The sequence below is a fragment of the Oncorhynchus kisutch genome, linkage group LG20, assembly GCF_002021735.2.
Source record: "Oncorhynchus kisutch isolate 150728-3 linkage group LG20, Okis_V2, whole genome shotgun sequence".
Taxonomy (NCBI): Eukaryota; Metazoa; Chordata; class Actinopteri; order Salmoniformes; family Salmonidae; genus Oncorhynchus; species Oncorhynchus kisutch.
This window is the reverse complement of record NC_034193.2, coordinates 13,181,065-13,206,225: the sequence shown is the minus strand read 5'-3', so window position 1 is coordinate 13,206,225 and position 25,161 is coordinate 13,181,065. Positions and strand designations below refer to the sequence as shown.

The 25,161-nt window shown below is 45.0% G+C and overlaps 1 protein-coding gene across 1 annotated transcript; it reads right to left on the bottom strand.

Moving 5' to 3' along the window:
• Nucleotides 1-674: 674 nt before the first annotated feature.
• LOC109865352 (protein transport protein Sec24C-like) lies at nucleotides 675-25,161 on the bottom strand. Its single transcript, XM_031799690.1, is given in 21 exon segments — nucleotides 675-1,239; nucleotides 1,358-1,447; nucleotides 1,541-1,726; nucleotides 1,850-2,029; nucleotides 6,080-6,198; nucleotides 7,271-7,555; nucleotides 7,640-7,736; nucleotides 7,830-8,000; nucleotides 8,150-8,360; nucleotides 9,829-10,020; nucleotides 10,329-10,453; nucleotides 10,632-10,747; nucleotides 10,838-10,976; nucleotides 11,111-11,350; nucleotides 15,729-15,868; nucleotides 16,011-16,420; nucleotides 16,422-16,620; nucleotides 16,739-16,905; nucleotides 17,002-17,119; nucleotides 18,234-18,409; nucleotides 25,015-25,161. Coding segments are annotated over 20 exon segments (3,483 nt in total). The 5' UTR covers nucleotides 18,391-18,409; nucleotides 25,015-25,161; the 3' UTR covers nucleotides 675-1,098.

Genomic DNA, 25,161 nt, shown 5'->3' with positions numbered 1-25,161 from the left:
TTTGAGACAGGTTTTTAAAATGGAGGCTTTAATTCTGTACAGGTTATATATCTAACTCTGAACTGAGGTGCTACAGCAGACAGTCCTTAGGGTGACAACTCAGAGACACAGCTGTATTTGGAGCATAGGGTCATGTTCAGCAAGGGACAACATAGCAAAACGTTCTGCTACGAAAGAGAAAAACAAAAACATACTTCCTTGTTTCAAATAGTTTCTCCAGTTTCATACCTCCTGAACATGACTCCGTTATTCTCTGACTGACCTCAATATTGAGAAGCACTGCCAGTAACTCCCTCCCCCACAGACAGGACAAATACAGGCAGGAATCATTGTCAGAATGGTCTCTTATCAGATGCACACATTAGTAAAAACATGACACACACACACACACCTCCACCAAATCGTCTGTACTGTGTGCCGGTGTGAGTCATAGTGGGACCCAACGCTGGTTGACCCTGTGAGAATGTCAGAGGTGAAAGTTCAAACCCCTCACCAGTCTGGATGATTCAATGCATAGACATTTAAATTGGGAGATGAACCTCTATCACCACAGATTCTCTTTATATACTCCTGCCCCCTCTCTCCTATTGCCTTAGTAGTGTTTCTAAAAGTCACAGAGGAGCACACACACAGCATACAGGAGGAAGTGAGAATAAAGACAAATAGAAAAATGATTCTAGAGATGGTTAACAGCATTTATTTCTATCTAGTTTGTGCCATCTTCCTTAGTTCTACTGGGTGTTTCTACCACAGGCCGGGGGGAGGGGGGGGGGTACAGCTACAACGGGCTTCAGTGCTAGACAGAACACCTAGTACAAATCCACAGCAGTGCTCTCCCTCACACACACACACACACACACACACACACACACTCTCTACCTCCTCCGTTGGCCAGCGGATTAGCTTCAGTTGTTTTAGAGCTTGACGTTTGGAATAGTTTAGAGTCATATGATGACACATGGAATCTGCCACGAGGCTGTGTATATGTCTCTGGCCTCTCGCTGACAGAGGGAGAGGGGTTCAGTTTATTAGGTAAATAAAAGAAAGCGCTTCGGAGGGGCGACAGGGTCAGGGTTGAACAATCAGAGGTCAAGGGTCCTAGCTGAGCAGCTGGCGGATTTCTTTGTGCATGTGACACAGGAAGTCGACGTAGGAAGCTCCTCCGCTGGCGCTTTTGTCCTCGCACAGGAAGTGTTTAAAGATGAGCTCCGCCTTGTCCTCCTGCTTCACCACCATCAACTAGAGACAAGCAGAGAGAGATGTTAACACACATTATACTCTAACTACAACACAGAGAAATATAGAGATGGAAAGATACAAAGAACGAGAGATAGAGCAAGAGAGGTAGTGAAGTGACCTTCATGTATCGTGATCGTTGTGATCTGAAGGAGTCGATGATCTCTCTGAGTCTCTGGGAGAACGGGTTGTCCAGCTCAGGCAGACTCGTCTGGAACGCAACGCACGCATTTAGGAGATTGCTAACACACATTCTTAGAGGCAGGAAGATGATTTGTATGAAGATGAGGTGTGTGTGTCTCACCATGTTGGGGTCTATCTGGCTGAAGGTGGGCGTGCCGAAGATGTTGCTGAGCAGCTCCTGCTGGGCATTGGCTCCCACCCACAGGAAGAGGTAGAGCCCTGTCTCCAGGAGGTAGACTCCGCCCTTTGACAGGCGCTCCTCCGAGTTACGCACTGCCATTGGCAACGACCCTCCATCCAACTTCACCTGGGATGGAAAGAGATTGGAATATACGATTTAACATTGATGTAATATGGTCTTACATGTTTGCTCATGCTTTGTCATGCAAAATGAGGCTGATTGAAGTGAAGAGCGAGAAGCGTGTCTCACCAGGGGAAGTAGGCGTGGATAGAAGAAGACGTGGCTCTCTGATACGTCCATACAGCTGAGCAGCTGTCTCAGGTAGGCTCTGTCGTCTACTGAGACGTCAGCTCCCGGTTGCAGCACGTCGCTCTTCAACACACAGTTCAAATAGACCGGCAGCAGCTTCATACACTCTGGTAGGATCAGCTACAGGAGGAGAGAGGACAGAGGAGGGGGAAGGGTATGAGTGTGTGTAGCAGCGTCATGCCCCACTCAGATTTGTCTTGTTAACATTTTCAGATGGTAAATTAATTACTAAACTTTGTTTTTAAGCTCATGTTTTATCTGAATTATTTATAAAAAGTTCTGTCAGTGGTATTTTGCACAGTGGGCACACTGACTGGACCAGACAAAAAGCACCCCAGCCCTCAAGTGAGCGCACCAGAGACTGTGCAGACCGTATTGTCAGTGGAGGAATACAATTATTATTATTATTATTATTTTTTTAAGAGTGTAGAGTGGCACACAAAGCATTTCATTTTAGCTGCTGGAAGTCTTTGTAAATTCATTTGATATACAGTCCCCTTCAGAAAGTATTCACACCACGTGACTTGTTACACATTTTGTTGGGTTACAACCTGAATTTAAAACTGATTAAATTGAGATTTGCCACAAGTGTTCCACATGATTTTTGATTTTCTCTGTACCCCACACAGAATTAACTATACTGAACAAAAATATAAAACAAGACACAACAATGTCAAAGATTTTACTGAGTTACAGTTCAAATAAGGAAATCAGTCAATTGAAATAAATGAATTAGGCCTTAATCTATGAATTTCACATGACTATGCAGGGGCGCATAGTCATCAGCTGTCCAGGTGGCTGGACTCAGACGATCCCGCAGGTGAAGAAGCCGGATGTGGAGGCCCTGGGCTGGCGTGGTTACACGTGGTCTGCGGTTGAGGTCGGTTGGTCGTACTGCCAAATTCTCTCAAACAACGTTGGAGGCGGGATATGATAGAGAAATTACCGTGAATTTCTCTAGCAACAGTTCTGGTGGACATTCCTGCACCCAGTATGTCAAATGTGCACGCCCTCAAAACTTGAGACATCTGTGGCACTGTGTTGTGTGACAGAACTGCACATTTTAGAGTGGCCTTTTATTGTCCCCAGCACAAGGTGCACTTAGGTAATGATCATGCTGTTTAATCAGCTTCTTGATATGGCACACCTGTTAGGTGGATTTTTTATTTACCTTTATTTAACTAGGCAAGTCAGTTAAGAACAAATTCTTATTTTCAATGACAGCCTAGGAACAGTGGGTTAACTGCCTGTTCAGGGGCAGAACGACAGATTTGTACCTTGTTAGCTCGGGGATTCAAACTTGCAACCTTTCGGTTACTAGTCCAATGCTCTAACCACTGGGCTACCCTGCCGCCCCATGGATTATGTCAGTAAAGTAAAAATGTGAAAAATGTTTTTTTTTTAAAAGAAAAAAAAAGGGTGCACAAAATTGAGAAATAAGCTTTCTGTGGAACATTTCTGGGATATTTTATTTCTTTAAACACAGGACCAACACTTTACATGTTGCTTTTATATTTGTGTTCAGTATATAAAGTCCCTCAGTCGAGCAGTGAATTTCAGACACATATGTAACCAAACACTAGGGAGGTCTTACAATGCCTATTGGTAGATGTCCGGGTGGCTGGAGGAAACCGCTCAATGGTGACATTAAAACAGTTTCAGAGTTCAATGGCTGTGATAGGAGAAAAGTGATGACGGATCAAGAACATTCTAGTTACTCCACAATTTTAACCTAATTGACAAGAGTGAAAAGAATGAAGCCTGTACATCGTTAAGGAATGAGGAGTTAGTTTTTCAGGATGAAAAGAAACAGGGCTATAAACACAGGAACACATCCTAGAGGAAAACCTGGTTCAGTCTGCTTTCCACCAGACACTGGGAGATGAATTCACCTTTCAGCAGGACAATAACCTAAAACACAAGGCCAAATATACACTGGTGTTGTTTACCAAGATGACATTAAATGTTCCTGAGTAGCTGAGTTACAGTTGACTTAAATCTTTGGCAAGACCTGAAAACGGTTGTCTAGCAGTGATCAACAACCAATTTGACAGAGCTTGAAGAATTTAGAAAATAATAAAATAGGCAGATATTGTACAATCCAGGTGTGAAAAGCTCAGAGACTTACCCAGAAAGACTCACAGCTGTAAACTCCGCCAAAGGCGCTTCTACAAAGTATTGACTCAGTGGGGGTGAACTTATTTAAATTAGACTTCTGTATTTCATTATCAATATATATTTGCTCAAATTCCTAAAAACATGTTTTTCACTGTCATTATGGGGTATTGTGTGTAGATGGGTGAGAAAAATTATTTAATCCATCTTGAATTCAGGCTGTAACACAATGTGGAATAAGTCAAGGGGCATGAATACTTTCTGAAGGTACTGTATTCTTACATATGCAGAAAAATACATAGTTTAACTGTAATCTGGCACCGTACGATATGTGCCTGTGTTGATGATTAAGCTATAAGGCACACGAAGCAGTGCTGTATCATGAATGCAGTCAGAGGTAAATGGTGTTGTTCGGCCCGACGCGATAGCAGAGGCACTGCCTCGCGTGCCTTATAGCTTTTAGAAAACTGTTAAACATATTCAAGTAACAATGAATGACATATTTTCATTAAGAAGTTATTTTGATATAAGGGATTTGATAGAACTTCCTTCTTCCATCAGAAGATAGCCCTGTAAGAATGTTCTGAAGATGAAGACAACGCAGAGGTCAAGAGGTCAATAGAGTACTGATTATCAATAGTGGTTTTTCTGTAATAGGGAATCAATGGAAATAGTTGCTTTTCAGTTCAACATAAGGTCAGTCTTGAACTTACAGCTACTTGTGGCACGTTCTTATTGGTCCAACTTGTTAATACATTGAATCTGAAATAGGATACTTGTTCTTTGGCCATTGGCCCAGTTTTATGATGGGCTGGGTTATAAAGTAAATCCTGTCCCTTTGTTCTGAGAAGAGAATCACTGAGGACAGGGGAGAATGACCATCTACTTCCAAGCATGATTTGTCCTATTTGAATAACCTATTTTCCTCCTCCTGATTTGCTTTGGGGTCTGTGTTATTAAAGAACATCAACTGCTAACAGTCTTTTGGTCATGTTGCTTACAGACACGACCCAGTCGTTCATTATTTTTGCTTAGTTGCTATGCAAAAGGACTGGTCGTCCATTCTAAACAAAATGGTTGCTATGAAGGCTGTATAACGTTCTTGTCGCTAGCTAGCCAACTTCGGCCACGTCAAACATTGGACCTAGAATGACAGTACACTGGCTGCATTTTCCCATTGACATTTAACGTGGATATGTCCATGACAATGACGTTGATGCGTGATTTCGACTGGCTCAGTAGAAGTTGTCTGGTGACCGTTCACTCTAAGTATGGTAGGACACAGATCAACATTCGAAAGTGAAACATTGTCTTCAGACAGGCAGACAGTGAGGTTTATATTAACCCCTGCTGTACCAAACTAAATGCTAGGCTGGAAGCAAGGGGAAATAATGGCGAGTTGAGAACAATACAAGAGTTGACTGGGACAGGAACCTGATATTCTGATGAAGGCGCAGTGGTCGTTCAGATGGAACGGTTAGCAGGCATAGGTGTGTTTGTGACGGCCAATACAGAACGGCTTGGAATGCTCCTCGTCCAATCAACATCCAGGATCCAAATAACCCGTTTGATAACGTGCGTTATGATCCCATGTCCTGTGTTGTAATGTGGATGTATTATCCTAGGCATGTTAGCGCAGCACATTGAGGTGTGTGATTGACAACAGAATGACACCCTCATTAAAATGACAATTGAACAAGTAAAGAGGTATGTTTAGACACATATGCAGGAAAATAGACATTTTGACAGAACTAGGCACAACGACTATGGCTGTAAATTGCAGGAAAAAGCTGTTTCAGGTGATAGAAAAATGCAAATGTATCCAACTCCGACAGATGGCAACGCCTTTCTCATGTACATTGTGCCCCCTCTAAAATAATGGGTGCACGACGCCCCTGAGTGAGTGTGTATAAGTTGTTGTGTGTGTGGGGGATTTGTGTGTGTTTGAGACTGACTGTGTGTGTGTGGTGAGCATTTAGTGTGTGGGTGAGTGTGTGTGTGTATCATGCATGTGTCACTGACCTGTCCAAGAGGGGGGCTGTGTGAGTGACTGACCTGTCCGGCAGACGAGGGGCTGGCACAGTTCTTGCGGTAGCAGGCCAGAATCTGGGCACACTGGTTCACCAAGGTGTCTCTCACCGTCTTGGTCGGGGTGTTCAATAGGCTGCGGTACGCTACACACACGGAGAGAGAAAAAGCCCATTGGTATCCATTTCCAGACATGAAGTTTAAATCCTACTGATCAGACTGCTATAACGCATCTGAAGTAGAATTGGTTGTTTGTTGAGTGAACCCTTGCTGTTCTTTATACATGCTCTCTTAGTAACGTAACCCAGAAACATAGTTAACTATTTCACTAACATACAGGGCCTTGCAAAAGTATACATTCCCCTTGGTATTTTTCCTATTTTGTTGCCTTACAACCTGGAATAAAAATGTTTTTTTGGGGGGGGGGGGGGGGGGGGGGGGTAATCATTTGATTTACACAACATGCCTACCACTTTGAAGATGAAAAATATATTTTTTTGTGAAACAAACAAGAAATAAGACAGAAAACGATTCACCCCCCAAAGTCAATACTTTGTAGAGCCACCTTTTGCAGCAATTACAGCTGCAAGTCTCTCGGGGTATGCTCTTAAGGGCACTCGGGGGATGTTCAAAGTTTCTGATATTTTTTTTTATAACCCAACTCTGATCTGTACTTCTCCACAACTCTGTCCCTGACCTGTTTGGAGAGCTCCTTGGTCTTCATGGTACCACGTGCTTGGTGGTTCCCCCCCTGACCTGTTTGGGGAGCTCCTTGGTCTTCATGGTACCACTTGCTTGGTGGTTCCCCTTGCTTAGTGTTATTATTGCAGACTCTGGGCCTTTCAGAACAGGTGTATATATACACATGGAGATCATGTGACACTTAGATTGCGTACAGGTGGACTTTAACTCATTTTATGACTTCTGAAGGTAATTGGTTGCACCAGATCTTATTTAGGGGTTCATAGCAAAGGAGGTGAATACATTTGCAGGGGGCACTTGAGTTTTTTATGTTTACATTATTTGAAACAAGTTTTTTTTTCTTCATTCCACTTCACCAATATGTCCATTACATGACATCCAAATAAAACCCCATTTAAATTACAGGTTGTAATGCAACAGAACAGGAAAACCACCAAGGGGGATGAATACTTCTGCAAGGCACTGTGTAGAGAGGGGAACAGGGAGATAGTTGGATAGACAATGTGTGACTCCTACCATACTTGGAGAAGAAGTTGATGATTGTGTCCGTCTCACAGTTCCGGTAGAGGTCGGCGAGCTGGGAGCAGCAGTTGACCGCCATGTTGTGGACCCTCAGACGCCGCTGACCACTACAGCTGGTGTACAACACCGCGCACTGCATGAGCGCCCCGGTGTCCTCGCTGAGCTTGTCGTCGTGGCGGAATTCCACGGTGACAGTCTTGTCACAGTCCAGGCCTGCCAGCTCCACGTCTGTCGTGTTGCTCATGAAGAACGAGCCAAAGAAATCTGTCGCTCTGATACCTGGAGGATAGAGGGAGGAGGTTATGATGGCACTGAAAAACTATTTAACACTAGGTGTAGTGTGTGTGAGAGCGAAACACCTACCTGTGCTCGTTCGGACCCTCATGACAGCGTCAAAGCCCATCGGCTTCTGAACGTCTCGTCGCAGATCATTCAGGAACCGCTCGCGGTCCATCTCAGCCTGACACATATACAGAGTGAGTGAAGGCAGATAACAGGAGACGGGTGGATGGGGTTTGGATCAGCGCCAGTGTGTGTATAAATGTGTGTTTACCTGGAAGTAGGTGTATTTGTAGACTGAGCCGCCAGTGGAGACGGGCACCACGCCAAGCGTTGCCACGTCGACGTACTGGTTGGGGAACAGGAAGAGGTCCACACAGCAGCCCTGTGCTACACACTCCTTAGACAGGTTACTATAGAAACCAGACTGGGGCTGGAACAGAGACTGGGGGAGGGGAAGAGGAGCGAGACACATTGACAGAGTCATTAACTGCCCAACCAATACCAGAGAGAACACATCCTCCCTCTGTTGTGTCTGCCACGCTGAGTAGCCATATCAGTTTACCTTGTCCTTGTGTGTGTGTGTGTGTGTACCTTCTCCTTGTCTGTTCCCACCAGTTTCTTGTCCTCTCTGTTCTTCAGTTTCCCAGGAGCCTCAGCGATCGGTAGACTGGAGTGGAACAAAAACAGCTTCCCGGCACAGTCTGCAGCCTTCAGTGCCTCCAGTCCTGCCTGGATGACTGGTCCGAACACCGTCTCAGTCTCCCTGGTGTCTGCAAACATCTCCGGAATCTGGTCTAGCAAACTGACACACACACACAATGATTCTCTGCAACAGAAACAGTTGAAAAGCCTGGACAGATGACTTCTGCTGTAATATATGTGATGGATGTAAATGTCTGTATATTAGGGCTCCGCACCGCGGCCATTTAGACATTTTACGACCCTTTGACTTGGCTTTGTTTAATTTTTCTACATGGTCATTTCAATCAAAACCCACCAATCAGTAAAGTACATTATCCTGCCGCCCACTGTGGGAGGGGCGCCTGCCTGCCGCCCACTGTGGGAGGGGCGCCTGCCTGCCGCCCACTGTGGGAGGGGCGCCTGCCTGCCGCCCACTGTGGGAGGGGCGCCTGCCGCCCGCCCATTGTGGGAGGGGCGCCTGCCGCCCATTGTGGGAGGGGCGCCTGCCGCCCATTGTGGGAGGGGCGCCTTCGGGGAGCGAGCCACTCGCTCTCTCCTTTCCCGGGGTGGGTATAATTTATTTCTCAACTCTGATTACTGGGCTCAACAACCCAGATATTACATATGGCTGAGATAGGCCTATGGAGCGCATCGGCCAATGCATCGGCATCATTGGGAAGTTTTTTAGGGCATAAAATGTACTGCTAGATTAATTTATGGATACTAGCAGTGGGTATTATATTTTGAGTTAGCGATCTAGCTCATGTTTTTGGGTATATATTTAGAGTTCGCAATCTAGGTCATGTGTTTGGAGTTTCCACTTAACCAGGTGGTGAATTAGCCCCCCAAAAAGAAGCACATGATATTAATATATAAAAATGAAGGCAAATTCATCTCCATTGAACAGTAAATACAGAAATAATCTATTTGTAAATCTGAAATTCATGACAATCACTGGATTAGGTTGCACATAAATGTTTTTATCACAACTTGTTAGATGAAAACAAGTTATTTCTTGAATGCCATCTCAGTAGTCTATGAGACTAAAATGATTATTAGAGCTGGAATATTTCAGACATATTCAGTTAAGAGCAATATTTTCCCTTTATGTAATACACAGGATTTCCCGGCTCTATTTGGGACTCATTGGGTCTGGGTTGATGGTAACTAGACTTGATACTGAATGTTATGGATTGTTCTCATATCTGTTGATAGCGACTGACGCCGGACTGAAGGTACAAGGACAGAGGACACGGTCACTGTATTCTGTAGCAGCTGGTGTTGACAGAACGTCGGTGCTGTGAGATTAGAATAGAAGGACCTTCTTGGAGAAGCAGAGTTACACATTTTCTCTGCTTCTGTTCTGGAGGAGTCTCCCTGTTGCAACTTGTATTAGACCAGATGGACATTGATTATCTTGCTCTTCTCCTCACCTTGAAAACCCCTATTATATTTACATATGTTCTCTATCGCGTGATAGCGCAAGAACAAAATAGCTGTGACCAAATCATGGGCTGGTGCCACCAACTGAAAAACATAGATGCACCAGCGGAAATGTTAGTCTGGAGATCTGGTGTGTGTGTGTGTACCTCTCGATGACCATCCGGCTGTCGTTGACGTTGACCAGGAAGCCGTCGAGCAGAGGGAGGAACATGTCACTGACGTCACTGACCACCATCATCTGGGGCTGGGCCAGGCTGGACTTGACGTTGTAGAAGTGCAACACCTTGTTGTAGGTTACAAAACCCACACGTACCACCGAGTCTGCCTCTGGATTCTCCCTGGAGGGACAAGACACAAAATGTTATTAATACGCTGGTGTACGTGTGTGTTCCTGGGCAGGCAGTGTGTGTGTGTGTTCCTGGGCAGGCAGTGTGTGTGTGTGTGTTCCTGGGCAGGCAGTGTGTGTGTGTGTTCCTGGGCAGGCAGTGTGTGTGTGTGTACCTGGGCAGGCAGTGTGTGTGTGTGTACCTGGGCAGGTAGTGTGTGTGTGTGTACCTGGGCAGGTAGTGTGTGTGTGTGTGTGTGTACCTGGGCAGGTAGTGTGTGTGTGTGTGTACCTGGGCAGGTAGTGTGTGTGTGTGTGTACCTGGGCAGGTAGTCCAGTAGAGTCTTGAGCTCCTGACAGACGATGTTAACCATGCCACTCTTCACGGCGTTGTAAGACACATCGATGAAGAAGATGAACGACGGGGGCTGGGGGAGCTTATTGTTCTGAGAGAGAGAAGAACTTAGTATTTAGACTACACATATTGAGCATATTACATCATGAGAATCTCTGGTATTGTGCCAAGCTTGGTCCTCTCATCTGGCTCTTTGAGAAAATCTTCTGGTACAAATGGAGCAACGCTACAGGCCTCCAGTCTCTCAGAAAAACACAGTAGTCACCTACCTTACAGTAGTCGACGGTGGCTACAAACTCGTAGCTGCCCAGAGAGAGCTCTGGCCGGTCGCAGCAGTCCACCCTCTTCCCTGTGTGGTCCAGATGCTGGAAGTAGTGGGGAGGCACTGTGGATGGATGGATATACTTAGACCGTGTTATAACCTACAATAACAATACCACACTAACACAATATCTTCCTGGACACACACACACACCGTCTGTGACACAGCTGCAGAAGCCACACTGGAAGCGGCGTCCGCCCTCGATGAACTGCATGTAGGGACACATGTAGGCCTTGCATCGGTTACAGCGGATAGGACCGGCCTCCCCATGGTCCACCATGTACGGACGGGTCTGAGAGACAACAAGGTTGTTAAGACTCTTAAAGACTAGTTCAAGCTCAGAGAAATGTTAACAACAATAAAACGAGAGCGTGAATGTGATGAGAAGACCACAGGAGATAGCGGTGTGGTGTGTGTGTGTCTCACCTCGTCGGGGGGCAACATGGCTAGAGGTTTGATTACGGCTGCCAGGGGGACCTGGGACTGTTTGGCCATGTCGGCCGTGCAGGGTATGTTGTAGGCTGTACAGCGGACGAACCGCGGGCTGGCGTTGCCCTGGTCTTTCACCTGGAAGTTGGTGGTGACAAGGGGCGGAGTCTGACCTTTGACCCCCGTGGTGAACGGCTCACTGCTCTTGTTGGCCCGGTCGTCCTCAATCACCTGGATCTGTAATACAGAGAGAACAGCAGTTTTACAGACACACTAACGTCAATACGATAGAGGAGAGAAAAAAACGCATGCAGAGAGAGTAAGAAAATAAAAACGTTTGAAAACAGTGATGCCATCCCATAATAGGGCTGCGTAATTAACGGAATTTACGTCAAAAATCGCAATATTAACATCGCAAGAGATCTATAACGGAAGCAGTCATTTGAAACGCCGCTCTCCCTCTACTCTTGCGGCTGCGCAGACGCTGTCAGAATGTTCCAAACAAAAACGATGCGGATTCTTAATACAAATGATTATATATGTCTATGATTCAAACCGTTTGTGTTTTGATGTACAGTGCATACAGAAAGTATCCACATTTTGTTACGTTACAGCCTTGTTCTAAAATTGATTAAATTGTTTTTTCCCCATCAATAATGACAAAGCAGAAACTGAAATAACACATTTACATCAGTAGAGAGACCATCGTGTTCTTGGTCACCTCCCTGACCAAAGCTCTTCTCCCCTGATTGCTCAGACTAGGAAGAGTCTTGGTGGTTTCAAACTTCTTCCATTTAAGAATGATGGAGGCCACTGTGTTCTTGGGGACCTTCAATGCTGCAGACATTAATTAGTACCCTTCGCAAGATCTGTGCCGCGCCACAATCCTGTCTCTGAGCTCTACGGACAATTCCTTCAACCTCATGGCTTGGTTTTTGCTCTGACATGCACGGTCAACTGTGGGACCTTATATAGACAATCAATTGTGCAATCAATTGAATTTACCACAGGTGAACTCCAATCAAGTTGTAGAAACATCTAGGATCATCAATGGAAACAGGATGCACCTGAACTGAATTTCAAGTCTCATAGCAAAGGTTCTGAATACTGTAAATATTTTTACAACGTTTTCACGTTGTCATTATGGGGGTAGTGTGAAGATTGATGAGGATTTAAAAAAAATGTAATCCATTTTAGAATAAGGTTGTAACATAAAATGCGGAAAATGTCAAGGGATCTGAGTACTTTCCGAATGCACTGTATATAGCAAGTCAAATTGCAATACTATGTTTTGCCCATATCGTGCAGCCCTAAATCCCATGATACTAACAAAATGGCACAGCAACACAACACACCAAAACCACTAGGGAGGGTGTAACACAAATGTAGAATGATCGTGGACAAACATCACAATGCAGGGAATTGTGGGTGAATCGTGAGTGAGATACTGCAGGCTGGCATGCGAGGTGGTGGTGGTGGTGGGGGGGGGGAGGGTATCAGCACAGTGAGCATGGTCGATCCCCATAGGCGGGGGGGGGGGGGCGTATCTAGGACTGAGAAGCTCACTTCTGGTGACAAAAAATATATATCTAATTTCTACTCCAAAATGGATGAAAATAAGGTGGGGTTTTACCTCAAGTTATGAAACAATTGACCCGTGTTACATTTATCCCCCTATGCAGTCACAGCCTGTTGTGGAGCGGTAACATACTTAACCATGCCACTGCTACAAACTCTGGGCATAAAAATTGGTGCTGTTTGTGCTATTTAGGAGGTTAGAAATAAATAAAGTAGGACTGGAAAGCTGGGAAGATCCCCCTCTTTAACAAAGACCATTAGCAACTTGACCAAGACTAAATGCATGCTCTTCAACCGATCGCTGTCCACACCTGCCCGCCCATCCAGCATCACAACTCTGGACGGCTCGGACTTAGGTATTTGTAGTTGTCTACATATTCTAAGTGTCTGGTTAGACTAAACTCCCCTTCCAGACTCACAATAAGCATCTCCAATCCAAAATTAAATCGGCTTCCTATTTCGCAACAAAGCATCCTTAACTCATGCTGCCACACATACCCTAGTAAAACTGACTAAGGATCCTTGACTTCGTCGATGTCATCTACAAAAGTCTCAAACTCTACTCAGCAAATTGGATGCAGTCAATCACAGTGCCATCTGTTTTGTCACCAAAGCCCCATATACTACCCACCACTGAGACCTGTATGCTCTCGTTGGCTGGCCCTCGCCTCATATCCGTCACCAAACCCACTGGCTCCAGGTCCTCTACAAGTCTTTGCTAGGTAAAGCCCCGCCTTATCTCAGTTCACTGGTCACAATAGTAGCACCCACCCATAGCACACGCTCCAGTAGGTATATTTCACTGGTCAACCCCAAACCCAATTCCTCCATTGGCCCGCCTTTCCTTCCAGTTCTCTGCTGCCAATGACTGGAACAAACTGCAAAAATCACTGAAGCTGGAGACTCAAATCTCCCTTACTAACTTTAAGCACCAGCTGTCAGAGCAGCTCACAGATCACAGCACCTGCGCATAGCCAATCTGTAAATAGCCCATCCAACTACCTCATCCCCATACTGTTATTTATTTTGCTCCTTTGCACCCTAGTACCGCTACTTGCACACTGATCTTCTGCACATCAATCTCCCCAATGTTTTTGCCATACTGTAATTATTTCACAACTATGGCCTATTTATCGCCTCACCTCCCTTATCCTACCTCATTTACACACACTGTATATAGACTTTCTCTATTGTATTATTGACTGTATGTTTATTTATTCCATGTTTAACTCTGTGTTGTTTGTATCGCACTGCTTTGTTTTATCTTGGCCAGGTCGCAGTTGTAAATGAGAACTTATTCTCAACTAGCCTACCTGGTTAAATAAAGGTGTTCTCAACTAGCCTACCTGGTTAAATAAAGGTGTTCTCAACTAGCCTACCTGGTTAAATAAAGGTGTTCTCAACTAGCCTACCTGGTTAAATAAAGGTGAAAAATAAATAAATCATCAGTTTTTCCCACGATTGCAAGAATTGTTGTGCATTGACTGCTTGTCAGAATGTATGTTTCCCTCCCTATGGCTCTTCAATACGCCTTCGAGAGGAATATTTATCTCGCATAGAACACACAAGCCAACTCCGTGAACAGATCAAATATTCTACTACGTGGTTATCTGATCTCTATTGTATATCGTTTTGTTTGCAGAGGAAAGGTCAATGTGGACTCTGTTCCAGCATCTTTAAAGTAAAGCTTCAGCAGAAATACTTTTTGACGGCGGCAGCAATGATTTTGACGTTGCGCAGCGCCACAGCTAAATGATTGCTGCACAGACGATTGCTGGGCTGGGGTAAGGGATTAGGGCATAGAGTGCAGACAGGGATGATTGGTTAAGGGGTATAGCAGAGGGGTTAGCGTGTAGGGGTTAGGGTGCAGACAGAGAAAATGGGTTAAGGGGTATGGCATAGGGGTTAGGGTGTAGACAGGAGGATAATGATTTGCGGGGTAGGGCATTGGGTTAGGTGTAGACAGGAGGATAATGATTTGCGGGGTAGGGCATAGGGGTTAGGGTGTAGACAGGAGGATAATGATTTGCGGGGTAGGGCATTGGGTTAGGTGTAGACAGGAGGATAATGATTTGCGGGGTAGGGCATTGGGTTAGGTGTAGACAGGAGGATAATGATTTGCGGGGTAGGGCATAGGGGTTAGGTGTAGACAGGAGGATAATGATTTGCGGGGTAGGGCATAGGGGTTAGGTGTAGACAGGAGGATAATGATTTACGGGGTAGGGCATAGGGGTTAGGTGTAGACAGGAGGATAATGATTTACGGGGTAGGGCATAGGGGTTAGGTGTAGACAGGAGGATAATGATTTGCGGGGTAGGGCATAGGGGTTAGGTGTAGACAGGAGGATAATGATTTGCGGGGTAGGGCATAGGGGTTAGGTGTAGACAGGAGGATAATGATTTACGGGGTAGGGCATAGGGGTTACAAGGTAAACAGGAGACTTACTGGACTGGGGATAGCATCTGGGTCTATTCTATGTCTGAATTTCTGCACAGCCGGCAGCTCAGACGCTTGCTTTACATTCACAACAGAGTTTTGTCCAGCAAATCATCAAATTAAAACAAACCAAAAGAAAAAAAAACAGGACAAAGAGACAAGAGGATGAAAATAACTCTGTAGCAGGATTATTAAATCCCTGACTGATTGTCCAGACTGGGATTATTGGTTCTAGATTAGTCAGTGATCAGAGAGAAGGCCAGCAGATCATCAGTCTGAAGCACATGCTCAACTTGGACTGGGTTACACTGTTAGACATGCAGTTTTGGATTGCTATCCTTGAAATAATTGATTCTCATCCAAAATCACCCCCCCCCCCCCCCCCACAAATAGCTTCGTTTTTTTTTACTCATAGGGCCCGGCAAGATGTACCCACTTTTCCTTGTTTTACTATCCTTGTGAGGACTGCTGGTACCCACAAGGAAAGTTAAACAAAAACACACACGGTACAATATCTAACATCATTATCACCAACACACTAATACATCACAGGACAAAGTGTTAGTGTGTTAGCAGGATGGGGAGAGTGCGTGTGTCTTACTGGGCTGGGGATGGAGTCAGGGTCCAGTCTCTTCTGTGTGGGGGCAGGTGTGGGGGCAGGGACTGCGCCGTAGTTCTGTTGCCCAGGATACTGCGGGCCTGCATAGCCGGGCTGGGGGCCTCTGGGCTGCCCAAACGCACCTAAGGAGAAAAATATTCATCCATCTATTAGAAACTCTTCTGGTTTATTGGCTAGAAAATGGTGGACCTACCAAGACAACATTTAGTTGTCAAAAGCAAACCAGGTAGAAGTTGTACAGGGGTTTGAACATGGTGGACTCACCATTCTGCTGGGTTGGGTATCCTCCATGCATGCCAGGCTGAGGAGGCTGCTGCATGGGGCCAGGGGGAAGGGGGTTGGCCTGCTGCTGGGACATAGAGGGGGGTGGCATGGGGCATTGGGGAGGGGGGCCAGAGTGGAAGTGAGGGGGCCCGGGTTGGGACGGGGGCTGGGCGGCAGGGTACTGGGCAGGGGATGCAAAGGTAGGTGGGAAAGGGCCAGGTTGGGAGGAGGGAGGGGGGCCAGAGTACAAGGCCTGGGAGACTGGAGGAGGAGCAGAGTTGGGAAAGGTTTGTTGCACAGGGGGAGGGGGGCCAGGTGGGAAGGACTGTTGTCGAGAGACTGCAGGGGCCCGAGGTTGGCTGGAAGGGGGAGGGCCCGAGTATGGAGAGGAGGAGGGGAAGGGTTGGGAGGGAGGGGGGGGCGGAGGAGGGGAAAGGTTGTTGTTGAGAGGGAGGAGGGCCATCATAGTAAGGTTGGGGGGCTGCAGGCTCACTGGGAGGGGGAGGCTGGGAGGGGGCACCAGACACTGGGTGAGGAGCTTGTGTATAGGAGGGAGGGGCTGCAGCGGAGTAGGCAGCACTGATTGGAGGCTCGGAGCTGGGAGGTGGAGCTGGTGAAAGAGCAAAGAACATTAAATTCAGCAAGAATCGGTAACTAGAGTTGTGTTTAGTAGGATGCAAAGTTCGGCATGAAATTCATCAATTGATTCATTCGAAATAATTTCTTACCATATCCCGGCCCAGCAGAGGTGAGGGGGCCTGACCCGACCTGCATCCCTGACATCTGATTGGTCATCTGTTGCATGGAGGGCTGCACCCCGTACTGCTGGGGGTAAGAAGGGTGTGGCCCCGACAAGTTCATAGCACCGTGGCTATATGGCTGACACACTGGCGGCCTGGACACACGTACACAAAAACAACTCAGTACACACACACAAACATCTGGACACACACCCACAACCGCTGTCTACTCTTCATGTGTGTTGTCTGACCTCTGAGCTGGCTGAGCCATAGAGTGATCCATAGGTGGGGGCCCATTCTGAATGTCTCCCTGGGCATACTGGGAGTAGGCCTGGTTGGTGGAGACTGGAGGGGGGCCCCTGGCAGATCCTGAGAGAGAGGGAGGCTATTAGGCACCTGACTGCAATGACCACAGGTTTGAAACACAGCGGATGCATTCTTGAAGTTACATCATCACCTATGATGAATGTTACATCATCAACGCAAGAATGTTAAATGGAGGATTACTTCCTGCCCAAAAAAAACACATTGGTAAAGTCAGTCATCCTAAGGTAAGGTTGGGCAGTATACCTTATACGTTGGTAAAGTCAGTCATCCTAAGGTTGGGCAGTATACCATATACGTTGGTAAAGTTAGTCATCCTAAGGTTGGGCAGTATACCATATACGTTGGTAAAGTTAGTCATCCTAAGGTACGGTTGGACGGTATACCATATACGTTGGTAAAGTTAGTCATCCTAAGGTAAGGTTGGACGGTATACCATATACGTAAGGTAAAGTCAGTCATCCTAAGGTTGGGCAGTATACCATATACGTTGGTAAAGTTAGTCATCCTAAGGTAAGGTTGGGCGGTATACCTTACACGTTAGTAAAGTTAGTCATCCTAAGGTAAGGTTGGGACGTATACGTTGGTAAAGTTAGTCATCCTAAGGTAAGGTTGGGCAGTATACCGTATACGTTGGTATGTTGCATACCTTGCAGGTAAAGTCATGTGAAAAAGCTACATCTTAGATTTGGAACTTTAAGCGGTTCATGAGAACCATTGCTCTCAGACACATGACCAGCAGGCTGTAGAAGCATGTAGGTGGGAGGAGCCAAGAGGAAGCAGTTACCCAAGTCAAGAGAAGAGGGCAGGTCAGAGACTGGGTTAGCTGGCACAGCCTTAGAGGGAAAGCTGGCATAGGTAGAATAACCTGAAAGACAAGAGGCAGACACCATGTACTGAGGAAAAGAAATGCTGAAAGACGGGCGAGGAGCATTCACACTGCTCCAATCAAATACATCCAAACAGGTTTTAGTTCCCTTTCTCTCTCACACAGAGACACACAGGAAAGGCAATGAGTAAACTTTGCAACAGGCACAGAGACACTACTTTGCAGAAGGCAAGCTAGCTGGGAAGAACATAAACAGACAGGAAGAAGAAGCAAGAGGGAAGAAGCGAACCAGAGGGATAAGTAAGGTTAGGGAAAGAGGGACAGACGTACCTTGTGGAGCCCCAGGCTGGTAGGCTGTAGCGGGGCCGCTGTAGGGTCCATAGGGGCCGGGGTAACCGCCTCCCAAGGGAGCGTAGCTAGGCTGGCCGTAGCCAGGCTGGGGCTGGCCGTACGGAGATGCCATGGGAGGCTGCTGGTTCACATTCATCCTCAATTCATACCTAGAGCTGGGAGAAGTTAACATGCATTTAACTCCCGAGGCAGGGGTTGATTTCTATATCAACTATATCAACTAGGATGACTAGTTTTTTTTATTCACTGCCTTAGCACACTGCCAACACGGATGTTCTAGCGGTGTTTGAATCCTTGCTTAGGAAGACCACCAAAAACCCTGAAATTTCCATCCCTAACTATAACATTTTCCAACAAGATAGAACTGGCGGAGTTGCAATCTACTGCAGAGATAGCCTGTCTTACTATCCAGGTCTGTACCAAAACAATATGAGCTTCTATTTTTAAAAATCCACCTTTCCAGAAACAAGTCTCTCACCGTTGCTGCTTGCTATAGACCACCCTCTGCCTCCAGCTGTGCCCTGGACACCATATGTGAATTGATTGCCCAGGCTAGACAATCTGGAGCCTCTCTTTCTAAAATTACCCGCCAAAATTGTTGCAACCCCTATTACTAGCCGATTCAACCTCTTTCGTAACGTCTGAGATCCCCAAAGATTGGAAAGCTCCCGAGGTCATACCCCTCTTCAAAGGGGGTGACACCTTGGACCCAAACTGTTATAGACCTATATCCATCCTGCCCTGCCTTTCTAAAGTCTTTGAAAGCCAAGTTAACAAACAGATCACCGACCATTTCGAATCCCACCGTACCTCCTCCGCTATGCAATCTTGGTTCCGAGCTGGTCATGGGTGCACCTCAGCCACGCTCAAGGTTCTAAATGATATCATACCCGTCATTGATAGGAGACAATACTGTGCAGCTGTATTCATCGACCTGGCCATGGCTTTCGACTCGGTCAATCACCACATTCTTATCGGCAGATGACTGATGACAAATGACTGCCTCGCCTGGTTCACCAACTACTTCTCAGACAGAGTTCAGTGTGTCAAATCGGAGGGCCTGTTTTCCAGACCTCTGGCAGTCTATGTGGGTGCTACAGGGTTCAATCCTCGGGCTGACTCTTTTCTCTGTATACATCAATGATGTCGCTCTTTCGGCTGGTGATTCTCTGATCCACCTCTACGCAGACGATACCATTCTGTATACCTCTGGCCCTTCTTTGGACACTGTATTAACTAACCTCCAGACGAACTTCAATGCCATACAACTCTCCTTCCATGGTCTCCAACTGCTCTTAAATGCATGCTCTTCAACCAATCGCTGCCCACACCTGCCTGCCCATCTAGCATCACTACTCTGGACGGTTCGGACTTAGAATATGTGGACAACTATAAATACCTAGGTGTCTGGTTAGACTGCAAGCTCCTTCCAGACTCACATTAAGCATCTCCAATCCAAAATTAAATCTAGAATCAGCTTCCTATTTTGCAAAAAAGCATCCTTCACTCATGCTGCCAAACATACCCTCGTAAAACTGACTATCCTACCGATCCTAGACTTCGGCGATGTCATCTACAAAATAGTCTCCAACACTATACTCAGCAAATTGGATGCAGTCAATCACAGTGCCATACGTTTTGTCACAAAAGCCCCATATACTACCCACAACTGCGACCTGTATACTCTCGTTGGCTGGCCCTCGCTTCATATTCGTCGCCAAACCCACTGGCTCCAGGTCATCTACAAGTCTTTTCTAGGTAAAGCCCTGCCTTATCTCAGCTCACTGGTCCCCATAGCACCAACCCATAGCACACACTCCAGCAGGTATATTTCACTGGTCACCCCCAAAACCAAATCCTCCTTTGGCAGTCTTTCCTTTCAGTTCTCTGCTGCCAATGACTGGAACAAACTGCAAAAAATCACTGAAGCTGGAGACTCATATCTCCCTCACTAACTTTAAGCACCAGCTGTCAGAGCAGCTCACAGATCACAGCACCTGCACATAGCGCATCTGTAAACAGCCCATTTGTAAACAGCCCATTCAACTACCTCATCCCCATACTGTTATTTATTTTGCTCATTTGCACCCCCGTATTTCCACTTGCACACTCATCTTCTGCACATCTATCACTCCAGTGTCTAATTGCTATATTGTAATTATTTCACCACTATGGCCTATTTATTGCCTTATCTCCCTTGTCCTACCTCTTTGGCACATATTGTATATAGACTTTTTCTATTGTATTATTGACTGTTTGTTTATTCCATGTGTAACTCTGTGTTCTTGTTTGTTGCACTGCTTTGCTTTATCTTGGCCAGGTCGCAGTTGTAAATGATGAGAACCTGTTCTCAACTGGTTACCTGTTTAAATAAAGGTGTTCTCAACTAGCCTACCTGGTTAAATAAAGGTGTTCTCAACTAGCCTACCTGGTTAAATAAAGGTGTTCTCAACTAGCCTACCTGGTTAAATAAAGGTGTTCTCAACTAGCCTACCTGGTTAAATAAAGGTGTTCTCAACTAGCCTACCTGGTTAAATAAAGGTGTTCTCAACTAGCCTACCTGGTTAAATAAAGGTGTTCTCAACTAGCCTACCTGGTTAAATAAAGGTGTTCAACTAGCCTACCTGGTTAAATAAAGGTGTTCTCAACTAGCCTACCTGGTTAAATAAAGGTGTTCTCAACTAGCCTACCTGGTTAAATAAAGGTGTTCTCAACTAGCCTACCTGGTTAAATAAAGGTGTTCTCAACTAGCCTACCTGGTTAAATAAAGGTGTTCTCAACTAGCCTACCTGGTTAAATAAAGGTGTTCTCAACTAGCCTACCTGGTTAAATAAAGGTGTTCTCAACTAGCCTACCTGGTTAAATAAAGGTGTTCTCAACTAGCCTACCTGGTTAAATAAAGGTGTTCTCAACTAGCCTACCTGGTTAAATAAAGGTGTTCTCAACTAGCCTACCTGGTTAAATAAAGGTGTTCTCAACTAGCCTACCTGGTTAAATAAAGGTGTTCTCAACTAGCCTACCTGGTTAAATAAAGGTGAAATAAAACAAATAAAAAATGAGTCAAGGTGAAAAGTGTGTGAGCAGGTTGATGTAGTAACCCACTAAGGTCACCCTACCGGGCTGCGTTCCCCTGGTTCTAGAGAGAATACATGCCCACTCAGCACAACCAGGCCAGCAGCTGTGTAATGGAGTCCGTATTGTACTGCAGGACTGCAGCGAACACCTCAGACATGGGCTGCTGCATCTCAATAGTCTTCTGGTCTCCATCAATGCTGATGTAGACAATCTCGAAAGCTGAGAGAGAATTCCAAGAGGGCATCCACCATATTTATTTTGCTCATCATTTGTTTGATCGATCAGCGCAGAGGAGAGAAAAAGCACTAGAGTTTTGAGATGCAGCCCATGGTCCTGTTTAGCTTCACACCCGCAGTCTCAAACCTAGTCAATGTGCTGGACGGCTTGGATTTACAGTAACGAGATGATATAGCCGGTGGCCAGCTACATGTCACTGACAGTCAGTGACATACACTTCCGGTCAAAAGTTTCAGAAAACCTACTTATTCAAGGGTTTTTATTTGACTATTTTCTACATCATAGATTAATAGTGAAGACATCAAAACTATGAAAACATATGGAATCATGTCATAACCAACAAAAAAAGTGTTGAATCAAGATTGAGATTCTTCAAAGTAGCCACCCTTTGCCTTGACAGCTTTGCACACTCTTGGCATTCTCTCAACCAGCTTCATGAGGTAGTCACGTGGAATGCATTTCAATTAACAGGTGTGCCTTGTTAAAAGTTAAGTTGTGCAATGTCTTTCCTTCTTAATGCATTTGAGCCAATCAGTGGTGTTGTGATACGGTAGGGATGGTATACAGAAGATGGTCCTTTACCAAATAGGGTTAAGTCCATATTATGTCAAGAACAGCTCAAATAAGCAAAGAGAAACGATAGTCCATCATTACTTTAAGATATGAAGGTCAGTCAATCCGGAAAATTTCAAGACTGTTGGAAAAGCATTCTAGGTGAAGGTGTTTGAGAGAACTCCAAGAGTGTTCAAAGCTGTCATCAAGGCAAAGGGTGGCTACTTGAAGAATCTCAAATACATTTAGACTTGTTTAACATTTTTGGTTACTACATTATTCCATGTGTTATTTCATAGTTTAGGTCTTCACTATTATTCTACAATGTAGAAAATAGTAAAAATAAAGAAAAAGCCTTGAATGAGTAGGTGTTCTAAAACTTTTGACCGGTAGTGCATGTCTATAATAGCCGAGTCATATTCCCTGTGACACAGTTTGAAACACACCTATATCAGCTCTGTGTATTATTTGTCTCGACCACACCTTCACAATACACTTCAGTACACACTTGGCCCGGCCTTTAGCTCATGTGAATTGGCCAATATGGATAGGGCTAAACTTAAATGGAAATATGGAAAGCATATGAATAACCATAGTAGCAATTAAAAGGGAACAGTGGAGTTAATGGGGGAATTAGACTAAATATGACTACAGTTCAGACTGAATCCAAACATTACACTGTTGATTTTGTGCATTTTACATTTATCGTACTTTTAGCCTAATTTGTTCATAACAAACCCTGAAAACTCCGGATACACTCATTATTCCTGGAAAATTTGGGGTAGTTGCAACATAGGACCAAAAAAATTACTAAGGTTTGAGAGAGAGGTCTAACTGGTGTCTCCAAGTGGCCACACACATCTCTCCAAAGTGAGCACGGATCCCAAGTCATTTCAATGCACTTTTATGTCTAACAAAATGTATCTTCAACTACAAGGTGCTTTTTTGCACTCTCCTAGCTGTGCCATTAAGGAACTAGACCAAGCACACTTGTTTTTGTTTGGAACATCACCCATTCCCAGTCTTTACACAATTACTGTTGATCACACAATCCAAAAACGGTCCATTATAAATCACGATCGGGTTCAGATGGGCACGATTTGAATGTGTGTTCAATTGCCAACATGACTAGCTAAATTATAATATACGATCTTACAGTGTTAGGCTTTCATAAAGCAATTCAGAGAAGCAGATGGTCATTTGGGTGCACATAGAATGGAGTCATGAGTGCATTCAGATGTGTGGTGCATGGAACAATTTTCTGCCAATTTCAAACCGGATACAGGTACGAGCGTAAAGGGTTAATTATCCTACAACAGACCTGACATGGTATTGAGTTTGGCAAACAGGAGGATGACGTTTCCCCACTTCATTTTCTTTTAAACACACCCAACTTCTCTTTGTGAGCCACCAACATAACCCTACCTATATACACAACAGAAGTAGGACCAACCTCTGATCAATCAGACCTTGTTGAACCATACTGCTCAATCAAACGTCATGTGCTAGGCTGACAGGCAGCCATACAATCACAGAGTTAGTCTATGCTGTAGTGTCCTGTCCTCTGAACACTGAAAGTAAGCCTAACTAACGTTACTTGTCAACAAGACTGTTCGCATACTAGTAGCTGAGAGTAACTGGCTATTGAGCATTCATTCACTTACCTTACATGTCTTTCCTAAAAGGTTAAACGAGCAGGTTTAAAGGCACCGATAGTCACAAGAAAGACTGGACCATGATATTGAAATAATTGATGTAACTCATTGCCTATAGTAGCTAGCTAGTCTCATCCAATGGAATTCGCATCGGTTAGCTAGCTACTACCGTTACCGGGTTACATTGGCTGGCTTGTTAGCTGATGTAGCAATATTATCTTATGACAAACACGGGTTTATCCAACGCAGCTCTTTCAATAATTCAAAGTAGTAGTTGCCACGGTTAGAAATACAATACCATTGGATCCGTGTATCTATTAGCGTGACAGGCCTGTTGAAAGACCCATATTTGCCGTAGCGGCTTTGGCAAAAAAAAAACTGTCGAACGTGCTATAACATCACGACTGGCTATCTAAATCTGTTTAGAAACGGATTCTTGTTCATAATGCTTAGATTACTTGGTCAATACAGCCCACGAGAGTATATTGAACACTTCAAAGAACAACGCAGCAGAGGTATTTGTGGTTAGCCAGGAAAGAGTAGCTAGCGTGGTCGGTTAGCTAACCTCAGCAACCAATGTCGCATTTGACCTGGCTAGCTAAATGATTAATCATGGTCCAGACCAGGCAGAGAATCAATCATATTTTTTTCTATACACGGAGTCTTCAGTCGAAACTTAAAAGCACTAACCTTTGTCAGCTAGTTGAGAGTTTGGGCCTAATTTACACACTAGTTTTAATCATGGAAATAAAAATCAGCTGTGGCTATCCTGTTAGCTATGTAGCTAGTTAAATTAGCATGTAGTTAGAAGAACCAGAGCCAGAGGTCTAACATCCAGAAAGCTCCGATTCAAACTCTACAATCGTTGTCATGTCAAAATACGTCCGTTGATCAGCAAATATGGAGTTTTGCTGAGCAACCATCTCAATTTAATCACGGTATGTACTTCCAAAAAAGGTCCAACGTGAAATAAAAATGTACAAACTACTGAGAGGCATTTTAAAAATATTTTTCTTATACTTTTTAATAAAAAATAAAAAAAGTACATACCGGCCGTAACGAGAGTAAATTACGATAGTATTTTTTTGACATAACGCTTAAAGAGCTGTTGAATGAGTTTGAATTGGAGCATTCTGGGCGTTAGAGAGGTCTGGTTCAGTAACTAGTTAGCACCACCACGGAATCCCAATCCTATGTTTTCTTTCAAGGAATGTCACACACGGTACAACTCGACAACCCACCTTCAACCGGGTAAAATAACAAGTTAGCCAAGCAGACGTTTGTTTCCTGTTCAGAACCAGTTCCGAAGCCCTTTGGCCGTCAATACTTCAAAGCGATGACTTCCAGGGATTGATGTTCTGCTAATCCTTTCTCTGGTTTCTCTCCAA